The sequence below is a fragment of the Scophthalmus maximus genome, chromosome 7 (genome assembly GCF_022379125.1).
Source record: "Scophthalmus maximus strain ysfricsl-2021 chromosome 7, ASM2237912v1, whole genome shotgun sequence".
Classification (NCBI taxonomy): Eukaryota; Metazoa; Chordata; class Actinopteri; order Pleuronectiformes; family Scophthalmidae; genus Scophthalmus; species Scophthalmus maximus.
Window position 1 is genome coordinate 25,137,197 of NC_061521.1, and position 17,861 is coordinate 25,155,057.

At 42.6% G+C, this 17,861-nt stretch overlaps 1 protein-coding gene across 2 annotated transcripts; it reads right to left on the minus strand.

Annotated features, from left to right (window-relative positions):
• Positions 1-639: 639 nt before the first annotated feature.
• LOC118315081 (BTB/POZ domain-containing protein 10-like) lies at positions 640-17,608 on the minus strand. 2 transcript variants are annotated; one of them, XM_035642062.2, is made up of 8 exons: positions 17,406-17,608; positions 8,935-9,200; positions 8,530-8,839; positions 7,233-7,335; positions 5,688-5,808; positions 3,020-3,217; positions 2,640-2,750; positions 640-2,516 (listed from the first exon to the last, which is right to left on the minus strand). In XM_035642062.2, exons 2-8 carry the CDS (start codon positions 9,104-9,106, stop codon positions 2,086-2,088), a joined length of 1,446 nt encoding a protein of 481 aa, XP_035497955.1. In that variant the 5' UTR covers positions 9,107-9,200; positions 17,406-17,608; the 3' UTR covers positions 640-2,085. The 2 variants fall into 2 exon arrangements, with proteins under 2 accessions (XP_035497955.1, XP_035497954.1); XM_035642061.2 differs by lacking the exon at positions 17,406-17,608 and adding an exon at positions 13,738-13,963.
• Positions 17,609-17,861: the final 253 nt, after the last annotated feature.

Below are 17,861 nucleotides of genomic sequence, written 5' to 3' on the forward strand. Positions count from 1 at the left end.
TTCTATGAGAAATTCTGTTTTGAACTCTGGCTAAACTATCTTAATTCAAATTAACACGCAAATTGACTTCGATCGCTATTTCCTCATGTTTCTCCAACTTCTAAATTTGTAATTTCATCTATTACTTACAGTATTATTCCCCCAGATAACCTTATTTATGAAAAACACACGGAGGTATAATCAGAACTAAAGTGGTATAATGCCGGCTGGTTAATATTCAAAGTCTGAGTTTATTTGTGGTTTGAACAATTTAACGCATCTGAAAATACTGGAAGTAAAATTTTTTTTCCAGAGTGACGTTTACAAAAAAAAAAAAATTGTTTAAATGAATTGGGAAAACTCAGACATCAGCTCCTCCCTCACGTTTGCTTCGTTCCTCTACGTTTTAACGTTGGTGGTTTAACTCCAAACGAGTTTCCCTCCATCGCTTGATCGATCGAATGATTCTGATTCTCGATCAATCTAAAATGTTAAAAAAAAAAAATCCTACTCTGTGGTCGTTTCAAAGACGAAAGACCTCTGCTGGTCGTTCTGCACACGGCCACTAGAGGGCAGCGCTGGACCTGGTAAATAAAACATTTGCTGGTTTTTACCGTTTGAAGAGAATTGAAAGTAAGGACGTGATTATTGTTCACAGAGTCGTTGTGAATATTCTTTATTAGAAAAACATTGTTTTCTGACATCGTGTGCGCTCACAGCAGTGGTGATAAAAACCTGTGCAGAGTTTTCAGAGACTGGAGCAAAAAATGTAATAAAATACAGTAATAAGAACAATAAGTGAAAAAAGGGGAGTTGAACCAAATCAACTGGTGCAAACAACAGAAGGAGTGAAACATCCTCATCCATCCTCCACACACACACACACACACACACACACACACACACACACACACACACACACACACACACACACACACACACACACACACACACACACACACACACACACACACACACACACACACACACACACACACACACACACACACACACACACGCTTCATGAAAATTAAATACAGAACTTTATCTTTTCACACAGAAAGCGACCCAGTCTCCTAAGGTCAGATAAATAAAACAAGGAGAAGAGGAGCGTTGAGGTGGTGAGGAGGAGGCTGCTGATGTGCTTTTGTTCTGACCCCGCCCCCTCGACTGCTGAGCAGCTTCTCCGTCATTCGGACGCTGTGTGAGAGGAAGGCTGCGACAGAAGGCAAAGTGGTGTTTTGCCACTAGGGAGGAAGAGGAGGGAGGAGGACGAGGAAGAAGGACGAGGGGCGAGAAGGAGGAACAGGTACGAGGAAACGAGGGGCGGGGAGGAGGACGAGCTGGGACGAGTTAAAGGAACGAGGGGCGGGGAGGACGACGAGAGGGGACGAGTTAAAGGAACGAGGGGCGGGGAGGACGACGAGAGGGGACGAGTTAAAGGAACGAGGGGCGGGGAGGACGACGAGAGGGGACGAGTTAAAGGAACGAGGGGCGGGGAGGACGACGAGAGGGGACGAGTTAAAGGAACGAGGGGCGGGGAGGACGACGAGAGGGGACGAGTTAAAGGAACGAGGGGCGGGGAGGATGACGAGAGGGGACGAGTTAAAGGAACGATGGGCGGGGAGGAGGAAGAGGAGCGAGGGGAGAAAGTCGCGCGGGGAGGAATAACAGGGAAGAGGGGAGGAGGGGAGGAGTTAGAGGGACGAGGGGAGGACGAGGGACAAGGGTCGGAAGGAGGAAAAGGGAGGAGGACGAAGGGGGAGGAGTTAGAGGGACAAGGATCGGAAGGAGGAAGAGGGAGGAGGACGAAGGGGGAGGAGTTAGAGGGACTAGAGGAGGGGGACGAGGGGCGATGGGAGAAAGAGGGAAGAGGGACGAGGGGCGGAGCTGGGCGCCGCGAGGAGGCGTTTGTGTTCACGCTGAAAGCAACGAGTGACTCTGAGGCGGAGAATCGTTGATCTGTGTTCGTCTTGTGCTTCATTGTTTTTCTGCTCAGTCGTGTTTGTTTGTTTTCTGTTTCTCGCTCGGTGCAACGATGTAAAGTAAAAAGCTCTTGTTACCGTCGGCGTGAACACAGGGGGCGGGGACGTGTGACGCTCAGTCTCATGCAGAAGGTGACGGTGAGTCGGGGTCCGGCTCGTAGTGGTACGTGGCCTGAGTTTGGCTGCTGCCGTGCTGCTGGTTGCCGTGGGCCGCCTGGCTCGGACTGTCCTGGTTCTGGCCCTCGTGGGCCTGCGCGAGCGCCGGCTGGTGGGCTTCGCCGGCGCCCCCTGGGGGCTGCGGCAGAGTGTCCAGCTCGTCCACCTGCGGCCCCGTCGGCTGCATGACCACCAGCTGGTCCTGGGGAATGTCCGCGGCCGCCGCCGCCAGGTTGGTGGTGGACTTGGACTTGACGCACTGGAAGTCCACGTGGCGACTCTTCCCCTCCTCCTTCTCCCAGGACATGCGGATGAAGGGACGCTGGACGTAGTTGTAGATGACCTCCGGCCGACCTCCGGGACGCCGCTTCACCTTCTCCTTGTAGGTCGGGTAACCTGGAGGAGACAAAACGACAAGTCTTGTTTCAGCTGTTAGCTTAGCTTAGCGCAAAGACTGGAAACGAGGAGTAACGGTTAGTCTGGCTCTGTGCAAAGCTAACAAAATGTGGCAGCTAGTACCTTCGATTCCCAGACGGATCTTTTTCAGTCCTCGGTCCTTCAGCACCGACTTGGCCACGTCTCGGTTCTCGATGTACTTGAAGAACCGGTACAGTTTGGTGCTGTAGATGACTGTCGGACAGGGGGAGACGATCAAAACATACGTGAATCCACAGCAGCAACTGTTTAATATTCCACGCGCCCTTCATAAGTTGTACGTTGTGGCTTCAGAAATGCTAGTAGAACATCATCTTCCTAGCACTGATTTAGCATTTAGCACTTTGAACGCTCTAGTGGTGCGTTGACGCCCTCTTCCCCATCGTATCACGTTACAGTATCGAACGGTAATGTTCGCTAGGAAGTGGTCAGATGCTGACGTTGGCGACAGAACGGCGTCTTACTCTGCGAGTACTCCTCCCCCATCTGCGGCGGGTACTCCTCGTCCCAGTCCACCACGTCGTCGTCCGTCAGCACCACCACGTGACACTCCCGCTCGCCGCTCTCGGCGCTGGCCACCATCAGCGGCAGCACCATCTCCTCCAGGTAGCACTCGAACTGATGCCGCGCGCCGTCGTTGGACAGCTCGTGCATCAGGGCGCCTGAGGAGGAGAGGCGGGGAGACGGAGGCGGTGAGGAGGCGGAGCCAGGGAACCAACAACACTGAGCTCATTTCATACTAAAGATAATAAATACTGGGAAAACTGACGTTGTTGTAATGACAGAACTTCTGAAGAAGTAATAAATAACATGCTGCTGTTTGTGAGGAACAAATGTGTGTGTGTATATATATATATATATATATATATATATATATATATATATATATACACACACACACACACACACACACACACTTGTTTAGTAGTGGAATACTAATCGATTTACTGTTATATATGGTATATACACACATATATATACATATGCATGTATAGGCCGATATATGGTTATTTTTTATAGCTTATCTTTCAATACATATGTATGTGTGTATGTGTATAAATATTTTTTTTATATATATATATATATATATATATATATATATATATATATATATATATATATATAGACAATTTCCATTTCACCAAAAAACTATTATAAATAACTATAAATAAAAGGAAAACACAAATACGACAACATACATAAAAGTTGAATGAAGTAAATAAACAAATTTAACGTAAATCCACATCTTTTCTGTGTTGTTTAGTCTGTGAAAAAAGTTTTTATGTGGACAAATAAACGCCAATACTGATATTTATCGCTCGGATTTATATTCAGAAGTATTTTATATTTTCACGTAACTCTTGGCCGAGGTGTGTTTGTTTTCTTTTTTTATTCGTACCAAGTTTCTCCTTGTGCTGCTCGTGTTTTTGTCAAATTGAATTTCACTACATGGATCAATTATATTATCCTGCTCTGAGCAAAAAAAAATTTGACGGCTGACTGATGAGCGTATCAATGAAATTGGTAAAAGTTTTATTATTGGTATTCAGTGTTGTAGCCTTGAGGTGGAGGACACTGCTCTCTTTTTGAACGTTTCCATAAAGTTTATGTGCTGAAGTTTATACACAGGAGGAGATTTGAGGGATTTCAGTGTCGACGAGATACTGAATGAACGTTCTACAGCGGATGATATTCCGGCAGCACTGCAGCACGTCTGACCTGAATATCGTCTCTGTGCAGCTGCTCGAACGGAAACCGTTTAAAATATTCAAAGAAAAATAAATCCTGATTCATGTGTCGACTCGATGAGGAACAGACGATGATTTCGATCCGACGAACGAGTGAAAACTAAGAGTGAAACCTTGACCTGCACGCACCATTGACAATCGATGAATCGTTTCAAGTTGTTTTTATGAAAAATTCTCTGATCTTTGCTTCTTCAATGTGAATATGTTCTAGTTTCTTTGCTCCTCTGTGACAATAAACTGAATATCTTTGGTGTGTGGACAAAAGAAAACATCATGTTTTGGGTTTTGCGAAACATGGCCAACATTTTTCACCATTTTATGACATTTTATGGACCAAACAACTAATCGATTAATCATTAGTTGCAGCTCTACATTTGCTCTATCATCTGATCTGAGTCTTTCCAAGTTAAATCAGTATCTGTATGTTTAGGCCTCGTCACGATAACTACTTTCTGTTGCCACGATATATCGTCCCAGAAATTAGCGCGATAAACAATATAATCGTCATTAAGGACCTGAATATTCTGAATCACATGAGCTCACAGTTTAGGTCTATTGGCCGTTGTCCTACACGATTTGTTTCACTGCTCAGAGAAAAGTTATCAAAAGTTGAGACTCTGTGTTCAGGCCTCAGACAAAACAAGCAATCTGAAGAACATGGTGCCTTTTAGACAAATACCAGTAAATTGATTATGACAAGAACAGATGTTATGTCAACAAACAAGCATGTAGAGACACAACGGCTTATTACTGAGGTCAATAAAAATGATTGAGTTCATATCCATGTATCGTACGAAGTCAATAACGTAATTATCGTGACAGGCCTATCTGTATTTATGTTTGCCGACGTGAAAACTTTTATTTTACAGAATAAAACAATGCAGAAAAGATGCATATTTATCTTTACATTTCTAGTATGTTTATTTTCTTGATTTAGGTTCTATATTTTTTTGTGTTTTCTAAAACATGGTTAAACTGTAAAATATCGAACCTCAGTTACATTTCTTTGTCACAAGTGTTTGATAACGACACCTGACGAATCTTTGACATTTTACTAAAACACACATATCGGTCGATAAAGTGTGAACTTTTATTTTTAACTCCCTGACATCGGTAAAACGCCTCCATAATGTTAACGGATGTGTCAACAGCAGCTACAGTAAAACAACAAGCCGTCAACAACATCGTCTCCAGCTCAGAGCTACAGATTTTGTCACCATCAAACACATCCAGTGATTTTACTAATAAAAAACAAACAGCAGATCATCTACCGATGCAGATACATCAACAACAACAACAACAACAGTAGCCGTGTCACTCACCGGCGGCCACATGCTCCCGCAGCTCGCCGCAGTTCACACGGTAACAAGCGACTCGTACTCACTCAGGTCTCTGCACTTGATGGTGCTGTAGTTGAAGGAGATGCAGAGGTAGTCACATGCCTCGCGCAGCTCGGGGATGGAGACGCCATCGGGACAGCGGATTATCCCCGACTTGTAGTAATCCTGCCATTTTCAGCAGCGGCACACACACACACACACATACACACACACATACACACACTCAAGGAAATGAATAAGTGGGTTGTTCACATGCACGAACAAGCATGGGAGGAAAAACAAGACGCCATTATTGATGCTGAAGTGCTCACACAGGCAGAGAGTGAGAGAGAGAGAGAGAGAGGGAGCGGGGGAGAAAAAGAGAGAGAGAGAGAGAGGGAGGGAGGGAGGGAGGGAGAGGGATGAAGTAGTGGTGACGTAAAAACAGGGCGACGTCACAGGAAAGAGGGAAAGAAAGAGAGAGAGGGAACGAGAATGAGAGAAGGAGAGAAGGAGAGAAAGAGAGAGAGAGAGAGGGATGTGAGGGAGAGAGAAAAAGGGAGAGGGAGAGAGAGAGCGAGAGAGAGAGAGAAAAAGGGAGAGGGAGAGAGAAAGATCTCTCCCTGCTCCACTTTCCGTCCTCTCTCTGTGTCACATGACTCAAACACCACAGTGTGATGATGATGAGGAGGAGGAGGAGGAGGAGGAGGAGGAGGAGATCAGCGGCTGAAAGCTCTGGCTCAGCTCACTTCCTGCTTCCTGTTTTCCTCGGGGGCTTTTTTTGTTTTAATCCCAGAGAACAAACACACCGACGCCACAATATCCACTGTGACATAATAACAAACCACAATCCGTAAAGATTATTCAGCAAATGTCCTCGAGGCAAATGGATTTCATTTTTGCATGACAGCTTCACCAATAGTGAAGCCAAATCATCCGGATCGCCCCCTGGTGGCTGGCTGCAGTAAACACCCCCTCCATGTTAGGGAGTTATACAATAAATACATTTTTCTCAAAAAGGTTTGTCATTTTATTTAGTTCTCATCACACGGATGTATGTTCTTGTTTCTGGTCAGTTTGGTTTTATTAGTTAGTTGATGATGATTGACAGCTGAGCCTGAGACTGACTCCTGATTGGTTTGAGAGTTGTGTATGGGCGGGCCCTCAAAACAGCTGATCCACTCCACCATCACTACCATTTCCAAATGACGTCAAAAGCACAAGATGGCGGTGTCTGTATCCGTGATGTTTTAGCTTTAATTTTGGCGGATTTTACTGATAAAAAAAAATATAGATATATACAAATGTTTGTGCAGAGAGATGGCTATGAGGAAAATTAGAAAGTGGAGAAACCATTTGAATTGTTGTTGTTTATATTTCAGAAGGGGTTTCGACCTCACTGGGTCCCAGAGAGAGGAGGATAAAAAGATCTGAAAATTCAGATGGAAAATGGTAAAGAAGGAGTAAGGAAAGGAAGTAAGAGATACTGAGGAAATGAGAGAAGAGGACGACTGTAGGGAAGAGGGAGGAGAGGAACGGACTTAAGGACAGAGAAAAGAAGGGGATGAGAGAAAAGACAGATAGAGAGAGAGAGAGTCGTGTTCTCTCACCAGAATCGCTCTGAAGACGGTCGAACTGATGCCGTCGGCAACTTCGAACTCTCCCTTCTCATTGGGCCGCGTGAAGTTGTTGTCCCGCCCAGAACCGAACATCCTGAGAAGAAACAGAAGGAAAACAAACTGTGAAGACTCTGTGAAGTCTGTTTCGTGTTGGAGCGTCAGAGACAAAAATTAATGTGACAATCGGATGTATCGATTGGACATTATGTGCCTTTTACCAACTTGCGTTTATGTTTGTCGATATGCACGAATATAAACACTTTTATTTTACAGAACAAACAATGCAGAAAAAATACGCAAGTATAAGTTTAAAAAAATTAAATAATCATTTTACAGAATATACAATGTAGAAAAGATAAGCAAGTATAAGTAAAAGAAAATGTAAATAATTACGTACATTTTTTATAAAGGAGTTCAATGCTGTATATTTGGTTGTATTTGTGTTATCTTCTATTTATAGTTAAATAAAAAACTGTATATATACATATATATATATATATATATATACATATATATACATATATACATATACATATAAAATATTATAAAGTTAAGAATTATTTCGGGGGTCCAATGCCAATACTGATATTAAGGAGTAAAACATTTCTGATACCCAGATGTGTATATGTTGTGAATTGGCGCAAAACAAATTTAATTTAATTTAATTGAATATATATATATAAATTTATGTCATCATCAAACCCTTATGAAAGGACAAAATGTAATTGAGGCTTGATATTTTACAGTTAATATTGTCCAAAATGATCAAGGTTATCAGTATTATCAGGGGATCGTTAAAAAATTTGAATATTTATTCAGTTAGTAGGAGTTGCAATTTTTTATATATCATCAGTATCAGAACTTTTTTTTTTTTTTAGCTTTTTAGTACGTTTAACTTATTTTTTTCCTCGCTGAATATTGTCATTTGTAATTAATCTATGAATATTTTTAGAAAAAATATTATATTGCAAAACACTGACCACATTTTTTTGTACTTTTTTGGTAATTTACTTTTATATTTCTTTAACGTTATTATTTACTTAAAAATATATTAATTATTCAAACATAAATGCACATACTTTCTGCATTGTCTATTCAGTAAAATAAAAATTATCATATTGTTAAACATAAATGCAGATAAAGATCGGTCTCTACGGGCTGGAATGATAAAGAAGCTAAAACAAATAAAAACTAAATAAAAACACATTTGAATATAGCGTTGTGTTTTTACTGTATAACTGACATCTCCCCAGACACAGTGACGATGACAGCAGACCTCGGTCCTCACCTGCCCAGCATGGTGTTGGGTTGAGCCGTGAAGATCGCGGGGTCCACCACGAATCTGGTGTTGTCCACGATGAGCGTCACTCGCTCCCCCAGCCTCAGGGCGCCGCGGTGCCCCTCCTTACTGCTCAGGTCGTACACGTAGATCATGTCGCCCAGGCTCTTGGAGTGGTGGTCGATGCCGGCGAGGCCCAGTGACCGAGGGATCGGTCCCCCGATCAGAGTGCCCCCGATGTGGGAGTAGGGAAGGGAAACCCTGGGCGGGCGCGGGCTGGAGGATCTGGAGGACGAGCCGCCGTCGCCACGTTCGCGGTCTGAGGGAGGAAAGTCGAACACATTCGTACACGCTACAGTATTGACTCGTGTCATTGTGTACATTGTGTTTTCTAGGAAAATCTGTTCTCCTCACCGTGCTGCCGAGTGGGTGAGGTCACGTTCCTGATGCACGGCGTCAGCTGGCTCTCTCCTCTCTCGTGGGACGAGTCACGTGAGCGGTCGCCGGAGCGCCGCCGTTGCTCGCGGTAATGTTCTGCTCCTCCTCGTTCTCTCGCACCGCCGCCACCGGACCCGTACGCACTCATGGTGCCGACCTGCCGCCGCTGCAGCTGATGATGCTGCTGCTGCTGCTGGTGCTGGTGGTTGCAGTCCAACACTGACAAACCACGCTGCTGGTCACTGGAAAACACACACACAAACCAACACAGTAAATAAAATTGTGAGGGTCTTTAATATTTTCCTGAACGTTTTTGGTAATTTACGTTTAGCTTTTTAAGCTTTTTGGTACGTTTAATGATGAGACCGGCAGGGTCACTTAACATCCTGAAAGAGGATGATGGTAAAATCTGGATCTTTTGGTCATTTGACATGGTAAAGTTCACAAAAATTACTGTCCCAGACAAAACATAACAGTGAAAATAGTTCAGATGAGGATTTGCAATAAGCTAATGTTCGACACTTGAATGCTCCAAGTGCTGTTGGAGACAGTTGGACGTCCTTGACTCTGGCTGATGTAAAGAAGCTACTGCTGCTGCCGCTGGGCCTGGAGGAGACAATCACTTCCAAACTCACACATCAACTCCACTTCCTGCGTCATTTTAATGTCAACTCCGAGTGGGATCACACTACTCGTCGTACAGAGTCACTCATGCGTGACTTGATGGAAGAATTAAGATGGACTATGACGACTTGGTGTGCGCGCGCACGCACACACCACACGCGCACACACACGCTGGTGCAGCAGCAGCTCGGGGGGTAAGAGGGTTCGTTTATTGCGTGACGAGCTGTGGAACGAGGAGCGAGCGCGAGGGAGCCTTTAAAAAGTCTGCAGTCAACTCGAGTGAACCCTGACAAGCGCTGAGTGCTGCAGAAACAGGGCCGACGACAAAGTGGCAACGTCAGCTTGCAGCTGCACACACACACGCACGCACGCACGCACACGTGTGAGAGCATCCGAGTGAAACAAACAATCGACAAACAGAAACGACCCTGGACTGTTTTCACCTGCTTCGGATTCGGATTAAGACTTCTTTTTTTTTTGTTCGACCGACAGATTAAAAAGCCTTCGATCTTTCCTGGGAGCAGCTGACGCTTCCTGCGGCGCTTCTCTGTGATTCACCGGTTGTTGTTTTTTTCCAGAGACGAGACGAGACGAGCAGCCCTGAGAGAGCAGTTATATTATCTTAATATCTGCCCTTTACTCCTCAGCACGGACGTTAACGCATAAACACACAAACTGTCTGTACGTCTGCATCACTGCAGCTTGAATGGATTTGAAATTCCTGACTTTAGGTTTTAATTTTTCTTAACATAGTAAAAGTAAGACAGTTACATATGGACATTTGAAGTAAATCAAATAAATATTAAATACATAAAGCTATAGACACAAGAGAAGAGATTAGGATGAAGGGGGCAGAAGAGAATGTGGATATTTTTTAAAGAACTATTTACTTTCTCGACATTGTTTTCCTTTTAATATCCTATATTATGCTTTTTAAATTTCTGGTTTTACATTACTCCTGTTTAACTGTTTTACATACAAACTATACAAATAAAATCCGATTGACTGATAAACGGTCTGTGATTTAAAGATACAGTCGCACATTTACAGGAGGGCTGCAACTAAAAATTGCTTTTTGTCAATTCCTCTGGTAGATTAATCATTTCGTCTATTATTAACATTTTTTGAAGTGAAAATGGTCGTCTCAATTTCACCGTCATCAAATTTACATGTTTTATCCAATTCACAATCTAGAATATTAAATTTACTGTAAGGTAACCGATTGATTTCCTGACACTCATTTAAATCGACTGATCAATTAATCAGTTAACTTAAGATTTTGGTGCATAAATCTTTTTTTTAAATGGCCGCAAACTATTTATGATTACAGCACATTATTGTTATTCGGTTATGACAAATTAAACTGATGAAAGTACGACGGCGTAGCTTCCAATCGGATCAATAGTGCCGAGTGTCAAGGCAGAGACACTTCCAGGTCTGCTGCTGTGAAATATGATGATGTGATGATGATGATGATGATGACACTGTAGTCTAACAGCATCAGAGATGGAAAATGAAGAGCGAGCAGACGACTTATTTTTATCGTTTTATAAAAATTGAATTAGTGACGTATGAGGAGCGAAGAGTCCGGCCCCCTGCTTCGCACGGCAACACTGGAGACATGAATAAACCAGTGGCCTGGTTCACTGAGGCAGGTTTTACCTCTAGGTGTTGAATACAAAAGAAAAGAAATCAAACAAATAAATAAAAGTGCAGGGTGCGCTATTTCATTCATGAATTATTCAATGCTTCTTGTTTTCATGCACCATGAACAGGTGAACGGGTTGTGTATGGTTTTGGCAGAGCTTTTTAAAAAGCTGCTATGGAGAAAATAAACCTTACTGGATAGTGACCAACACCAGGAAGCTACTGATGTGAGGTCGGACTCACGCGCTGATGAGACAGGATGAACTAGCAAAACTGTCTGAGTCGACAGAGCGGGATTCAGCAAGGACTGTAAATGGACTGTATTTATAAAAGCACTTTTCTATTTGTCTTATTGACTTATTTTAGTTTGGTCCAAACCAAAATTGTAGGTGTGAAAGTTTCCTCGGACCACTGTCCAATGGACCCAGAATTGATCCGACCAAAAGAGGAACCATGGTTCGGTTCGTTAGCAGGGTGAAAACTATTTTTGGGGATGGTTCTGACTTTCGGAAAAACAATTACAGGAAGTTGAGGCATCGAGCTGTCGTTGAAGAAGAAAAAGATGCGGAAAAAGAAGAGTAAGAATGTACGAGGAAATATTTTGTTGCAATTTGTTCCGACGAAACAATAAAGTCAACTTGAGAAAATTTACAGAAATGTACAACTTATTTTCTGAGAGGATATGAGGATATGACGGCAGGGCGTAAACGAAAAAGTCTTTGACCACACACCAGACGCACATCCGTCTACAAACCAATCAGAGTCAAGTATCAGGGAAACAAATCAGCCCACGTAGGTGATGACGACAGGACGTAGGTTCGTCATGTAAAGTTCTTTAGTGCGCTCGCAACATGGCAACGTCAAATCGAAACTAACCGGATCAAATGTAAACAACGTTAACAAAAACATGCAGCGTTGGTTCGGACCTCCATCCGGACTGTCAGGTGTGAAAACGCCCTCATTTGACGTGTCTTGCCCAAAGCAGGGATCGAACCGCCGAACCTTTGGGGTTAGTGGACGAACGTCTCTACCTCCTGAGCCCCAGCAACAAACTGGTGACTGGTCAACGAGGCAGCGTGATCACTGTCACCACTAACACCTGCACTACAGCCAGTCAAGGTCACGGATGTATTCTTTGTTTCGTCTCCACAAACACCGACATGGACGCAACACATTCGAACGTTACTGATGTCAGAATTAAAGATGTTTAAATAATCAGTGCGTAGGGAACAATTTAACTCTGGAATTTCAAATTCGATTCAGGATAGGGTTAGGATAACATTATAAAAAAAAAAAGAGTCAAATAAAACGTGTATCTTCTTCAAAACAAGTCAGTCTCAGTTTAACTGCAGAGTCTGGAAACGTCCTTGAACACAAGACGAGGGTCACGGCGGGCTGCCGTCTGCCTCCGTGAGCTCAGGTGAACCGACCGACTCGCAGAGAGAGAGAGAACATCCCCGCTGATATTCTTATCAAAGAAAGTGTGACAAAAAAAACATGATCTTTATCTATGAAAAAGATAAAATAACACCAGTCGTTTCTTTAAATTTATTTTACCAAGGTTAAAGAAGAATATCGTCTGACAATCAGGGTTCCCCCTTTTCACACAGAGACAATTAAGCGACCTAACAAGATGCAAGATATTTTATGTTGTTTTATTTTTTTAATCTCCAGTGGGATTTTTTATGTTTTCGCAGAAATGGGACAAAAGCACGTCTTCGGGACAAAGCGGGGCAGGCAGCCGATGGCCGGGGCAGCGGGGCAGAGAGGGAACAAAGGAAGGAGGCAATGTGTTTCCCTCCTCTCATCTTTCACACGGCGATGCAGATCTGCTGCAGTCAAGATTACACAGAGCGAACTGAACTGAAGTGGGGAGGATAATTTCCTGTTACGGGGCACTGATGATGATGATACCCCAACCCCCCCCCCCCCCCACCACATTTTTTTTCTACCTTTGTTGCTCTGCATCAAGGTGTTGACACGTTAAAAACACAAGTCAAGTTCAACAGCCTAAGAGAGAACGAGCACTGCTGGACAAAAGACACCAGGCAGGCAGGTTCTATTAAAAGCGTGAGGTGAGGGCGAGAGCCCCGAGGGGGCGAGTGAGGGTCCCATCTATTATTCAGGGGGCTGCTGACACAGACGTCCTGATGGGCGAGAAAAAAGAAAAAAAAAAGGCAGCATGCAGCAATTCTGGACTGAATATAAGATAATGAAGAGGCGGAATAGCCCTTTAAAACAACAGTATAAATGCTGCATCTCATCCTTACTTATGTAAATCGGGAAAAATGGTAATTCATCATAAAGAGATGGATCGTTTTGTTTTCATGGGATCATGATGATCATCCTTCTGGGCCACTATCATAATTCCATCTTCTTCTTTTTTTTAATCACAGTAAATCATAGCGAGAGGCGTTCACGGACCGTGTGGCCGCGTGTTAAAAACAATGAGATATATTTTCTCCTCCTCCTCCCCGGTCCTGTCCTGGGGGCGGACGTGCACCTTACCGGTCGCCGTCGCCGGGCCAAGTGAAGACGAAGCAGCAGGGGATGAGCTGCGGGAGCACGGCGGCGCAGAAGCCCGGAGCTCCTCCGAACAAAGCGGGCTCTGCTCCTCCTCCGGCCGCCTCAGCATCCTCGACCATCACTTTGCAACTTCACCAGCATCGTTCCGCGCAACTCGCACCTCGCAACCGGACTTTAACGTCGCTGCTCCGGAGAAGATGATGAAATACATCCGCTTCGCCTCGACCCCGCAACGTGTGTGTGTGTGTCTCTCTCGGAGGGAGGGAGGGGAGGGGGGGGGGGGGGGGGGGGGGGGGGCAACCGGCTCGTCAGTCAGTCACCGGGGGGAACCGTAAACTGTGAATGGCCGCGTGCATGACTGAATCCGAGCGGTGCTGCGTTCATGCATGCTCGGACTCCTGAGTGCTCCATGTACCGCTCGTCTCCCCCCCCCACGTTTTATTCTACATATCATTATGTCCGCGCACACACACACACACACACGCAATAACCAACTGTGCAGTATTTGTATTTATTCTCCATGTGCAACTATTGCTACTGCTCTGTACATAGTATTTATATTTTGTTATATTTTGTACATACATGCTGCTATTTTTAAAATTTATTTGTATATTCTGCTATTTCTGCTATATTCTGTCCATTGTGTGCTGCTGAAACCTCGGAATTTCCTCATTGTGGGACGAATAAAGGAATTTATTATGACATCTTATCTTATTTTTCACTATAATTTTTTTTTTATCACAAAATAGATAAATATCACAAGAAGATCTTTATTTTTATTTATCAAAGTGGGATAAAAAACCAATGAGATCCATTCGTGGCGTTTCCGAGGGGGTCCCGAACACAGCACGACCCAGTCAAGGGACAATAATAGCGAAGACTACAGTTAAAGAAAAACTAGACGAAGAACCAGAAAACTGACAAAACTAACTGACTAATAAAACATATTAAAAGCAAAGTATGTATATAGGATTAACATTAAGCAAGCAAATTTAAGATTTTGTGAATTCTGACACCCCTACAATAAAGTTTATATATATTTTTTAAATGTACTTCTGATGCATTTCAAAAGGAGCTGGTAGTTAAAAAAAAATTACTTGCATTGTCAACTTAATGACTTCATAACTGGACGTGGTCAAGAGAAAATGGCACCAAATGTTATGTTTTGGTCCAATCAACAATCTAAAACCTAAAGATATTAAATTTACTGTAACGTAACCAACGGACAACCATTTTTAAATCGACTAATCAACTCATCAGTTAACTAAAGATTTTGGTGCAGAGTTAAATTAAAAGCATGGCTGCAAACTATTCATAACTACTGCACATTATTATTATTATTATTCAGTTATTGAATGTTAATTGAATTCCTGCAGTTGTGTTGATGAATGTTTTGCGAGTCACCGTGACAGTGTAGTTTCCTGTCGTTGCAACACGTCATAACCTCATAGTCATATGGAAAACTATTATCCATTGATTTCAAGGGACACATTTGATCTGGAACTGTAGAGGTAATTTCACCCTTGAGACACCAGGGGACTCCTTCACACAACAAGATAAAATACAGTCCACTGAGTCAACCAGGCTCAGGCTTATAGCTTAATAAATCCTCCTATCAAACTACTGTTAATGATTTGGAGCACAGTAAAGATCAACACAGACGCCATAACATCTCTTATTTATCACCATCCAAGAAATAAACACAACTTTATTACTAGAGTCAACGCCTTAGTCCTTCTACAGCCAGATGAAATCAACGCCCCGATGGATTTACCATAGTCCGTCGTTCAGATGATGTTCACAGTGAGGGATTAACCCTCAGAACATCTGTCTGTAAGGTTACTACAACACCAACCTCCACGCCGCTCAATCTCACCAACGATCGACAAGAACCGACGCGGCTGCTTCTTCTATAATATAAAGGAATTGTAATTATAAACAAATTACTTCCGGGATGAATTTACAATGATTTCAACCCACGTTCCGATTATATCAGCCAATATTAGCCTTCCACAGACATTGCGTCTGTTTAAGATATGAAATCTTTATTGTACAGAATAAACAATGCAGAAAAAAATGTGCATTTAGATTTATAGTTTAACATAAAATAGATTATCGGAATTTTTCAAAATTCAAGTTCCATATATTTGGTTGTGCTTGCGTTTTTCTTTTTATTTATAGTTATTCATGATAAAGTTCATGGTTAAACTAAAATATCAACTAAGCCTCAAATTACAATTCTTTGTCATAATGGTTTGATAACGACATCTTAGGAATCATTGGCAGATTAAGATAAGATATACCTTTAATCGTCCCACAATGGGGAAATTTGGGTTAACATATTTATAAATATAAATATATTTATTTATTTTGTTAAATGTATATATATATACATATATACATATACACACATATATATGTATATATATATATATATACATATACACACATATATATGTATATATATACACATACATATATACATACATATATACATACATATGTATGTGTATATATATACATACATATATATATATACATACATATATACATACATATGTACATACATATGTATGTGTATATATATACATATATATATACATACATATATACATACATATGTATGTGTATATATATATATATATATATCACATATCGGCAGACGTATCAGTATCGGAAATCTTGTACTGCCTAATATTGATATTGGCCCCCAAAAATCCATATCGCTTGGGTTCTACTAAAAATAATAAAAAGGTTACATACTGGACATCCGTCCATCCATGTGCACGATAACTATAAAATCAGAGTGAAAATTGTTACATTTCTTTTTTTTTTTTAAACTATGATATCCATAAATGTTTGAATTGATTTGTATGTAGATGTCTCTACAGGTTATCATCAATACAACAGATGGTGAACGTCTCGTTTAACTGCCATTTGTTTGCGACAAAGTTAAGCTAGTCCGTTAGCTAGTGAGTTAGTCAGTCAAGTCAGTTAGCTAGCTTAAAATGACATTGGTTACCATTAGCGATGCTACAGTTAGCTAGCTAGCTAGCTAGTTAGCTTACAATGGCATTGGTTACCATTAGCGAAGCTACAGTTAGCTAGCTAGCTAGTTAGCTTAAAATGGCATTGGTTGCCATTAGCGAAGCTACAGTTAGCTAGCTAGTTAGCCTTAAAATGACATTGGTTACCATTAGCAAAGCTACACACATTCTAAACATTGAACGCTCAGGATGTTTGGTCCTTCGTGCTTCACCAGCCTTGACCACGTGAGCTGCAGATACGTTAGCAGTTATAACTGTCACCCACTTTTCAAACCAACAAAGTTTAAAAACCACAAAACACTGAAATAAATGCCCTGCCTCTCTCACTCTGCTCATCGTGACACTGGTCACCGGGTGAAACGTGGCCATGTTTGCATTTACCAACGGCTCTTCAAAAAGCGAGCAGTCACTCGACGCGATGCTTTGACAGATACTCAAGAGGATCCTAGACTTGTTTGGTCGACCTGTGTAAAGTTACAGCTTTAGCCGCTAAGCTAAGAGCTAAACACGTCGCCACAGCAGCAGTTGGTCGGCGGCTAACGTTAGCTAGCAACGCCAGCTAGCTAGCTAGCCGTATGAACCACGGTTTAAAAGAGCTTTTACCTTCTCGCGTTGCATTCCGAGGCGACGTTGTCGTTGTTGTTGTTGTTGTTGTTGTTGTTTTTCTGTCCGGTTGCTGAAACGGTCCGATGTCTGCTCGACAGAGTTCGGGAGAAGACGAGAAAACTAAAATGCTTTAAGAGTTTTCCGTAGAAAACTAGCTAGCTCACGCGAACTGCATTCTGGGGATCTTTGTTTTGGATGGAGACACTGCGGACGTCACGTGGGAGATATCGCGATACGCCAAGCGCAGTCCGAGGGAGGGACGCGTGCACACATGCGCGCGCACGTGTGTTTTGGAGAGAGCGCGCATTGTTTGTTGTATGGCAGAAGTTTAATGCCCCGAAACAAAGGTTTCAGGAAGTGGAGTGAAGTAGTGTCACCATAGTTACTGTTATTTACATTGCTTGAGTTTTACTGTAGTTTTCGTGTGTGTTGCTTATTGAGCTGTTCAGTAAA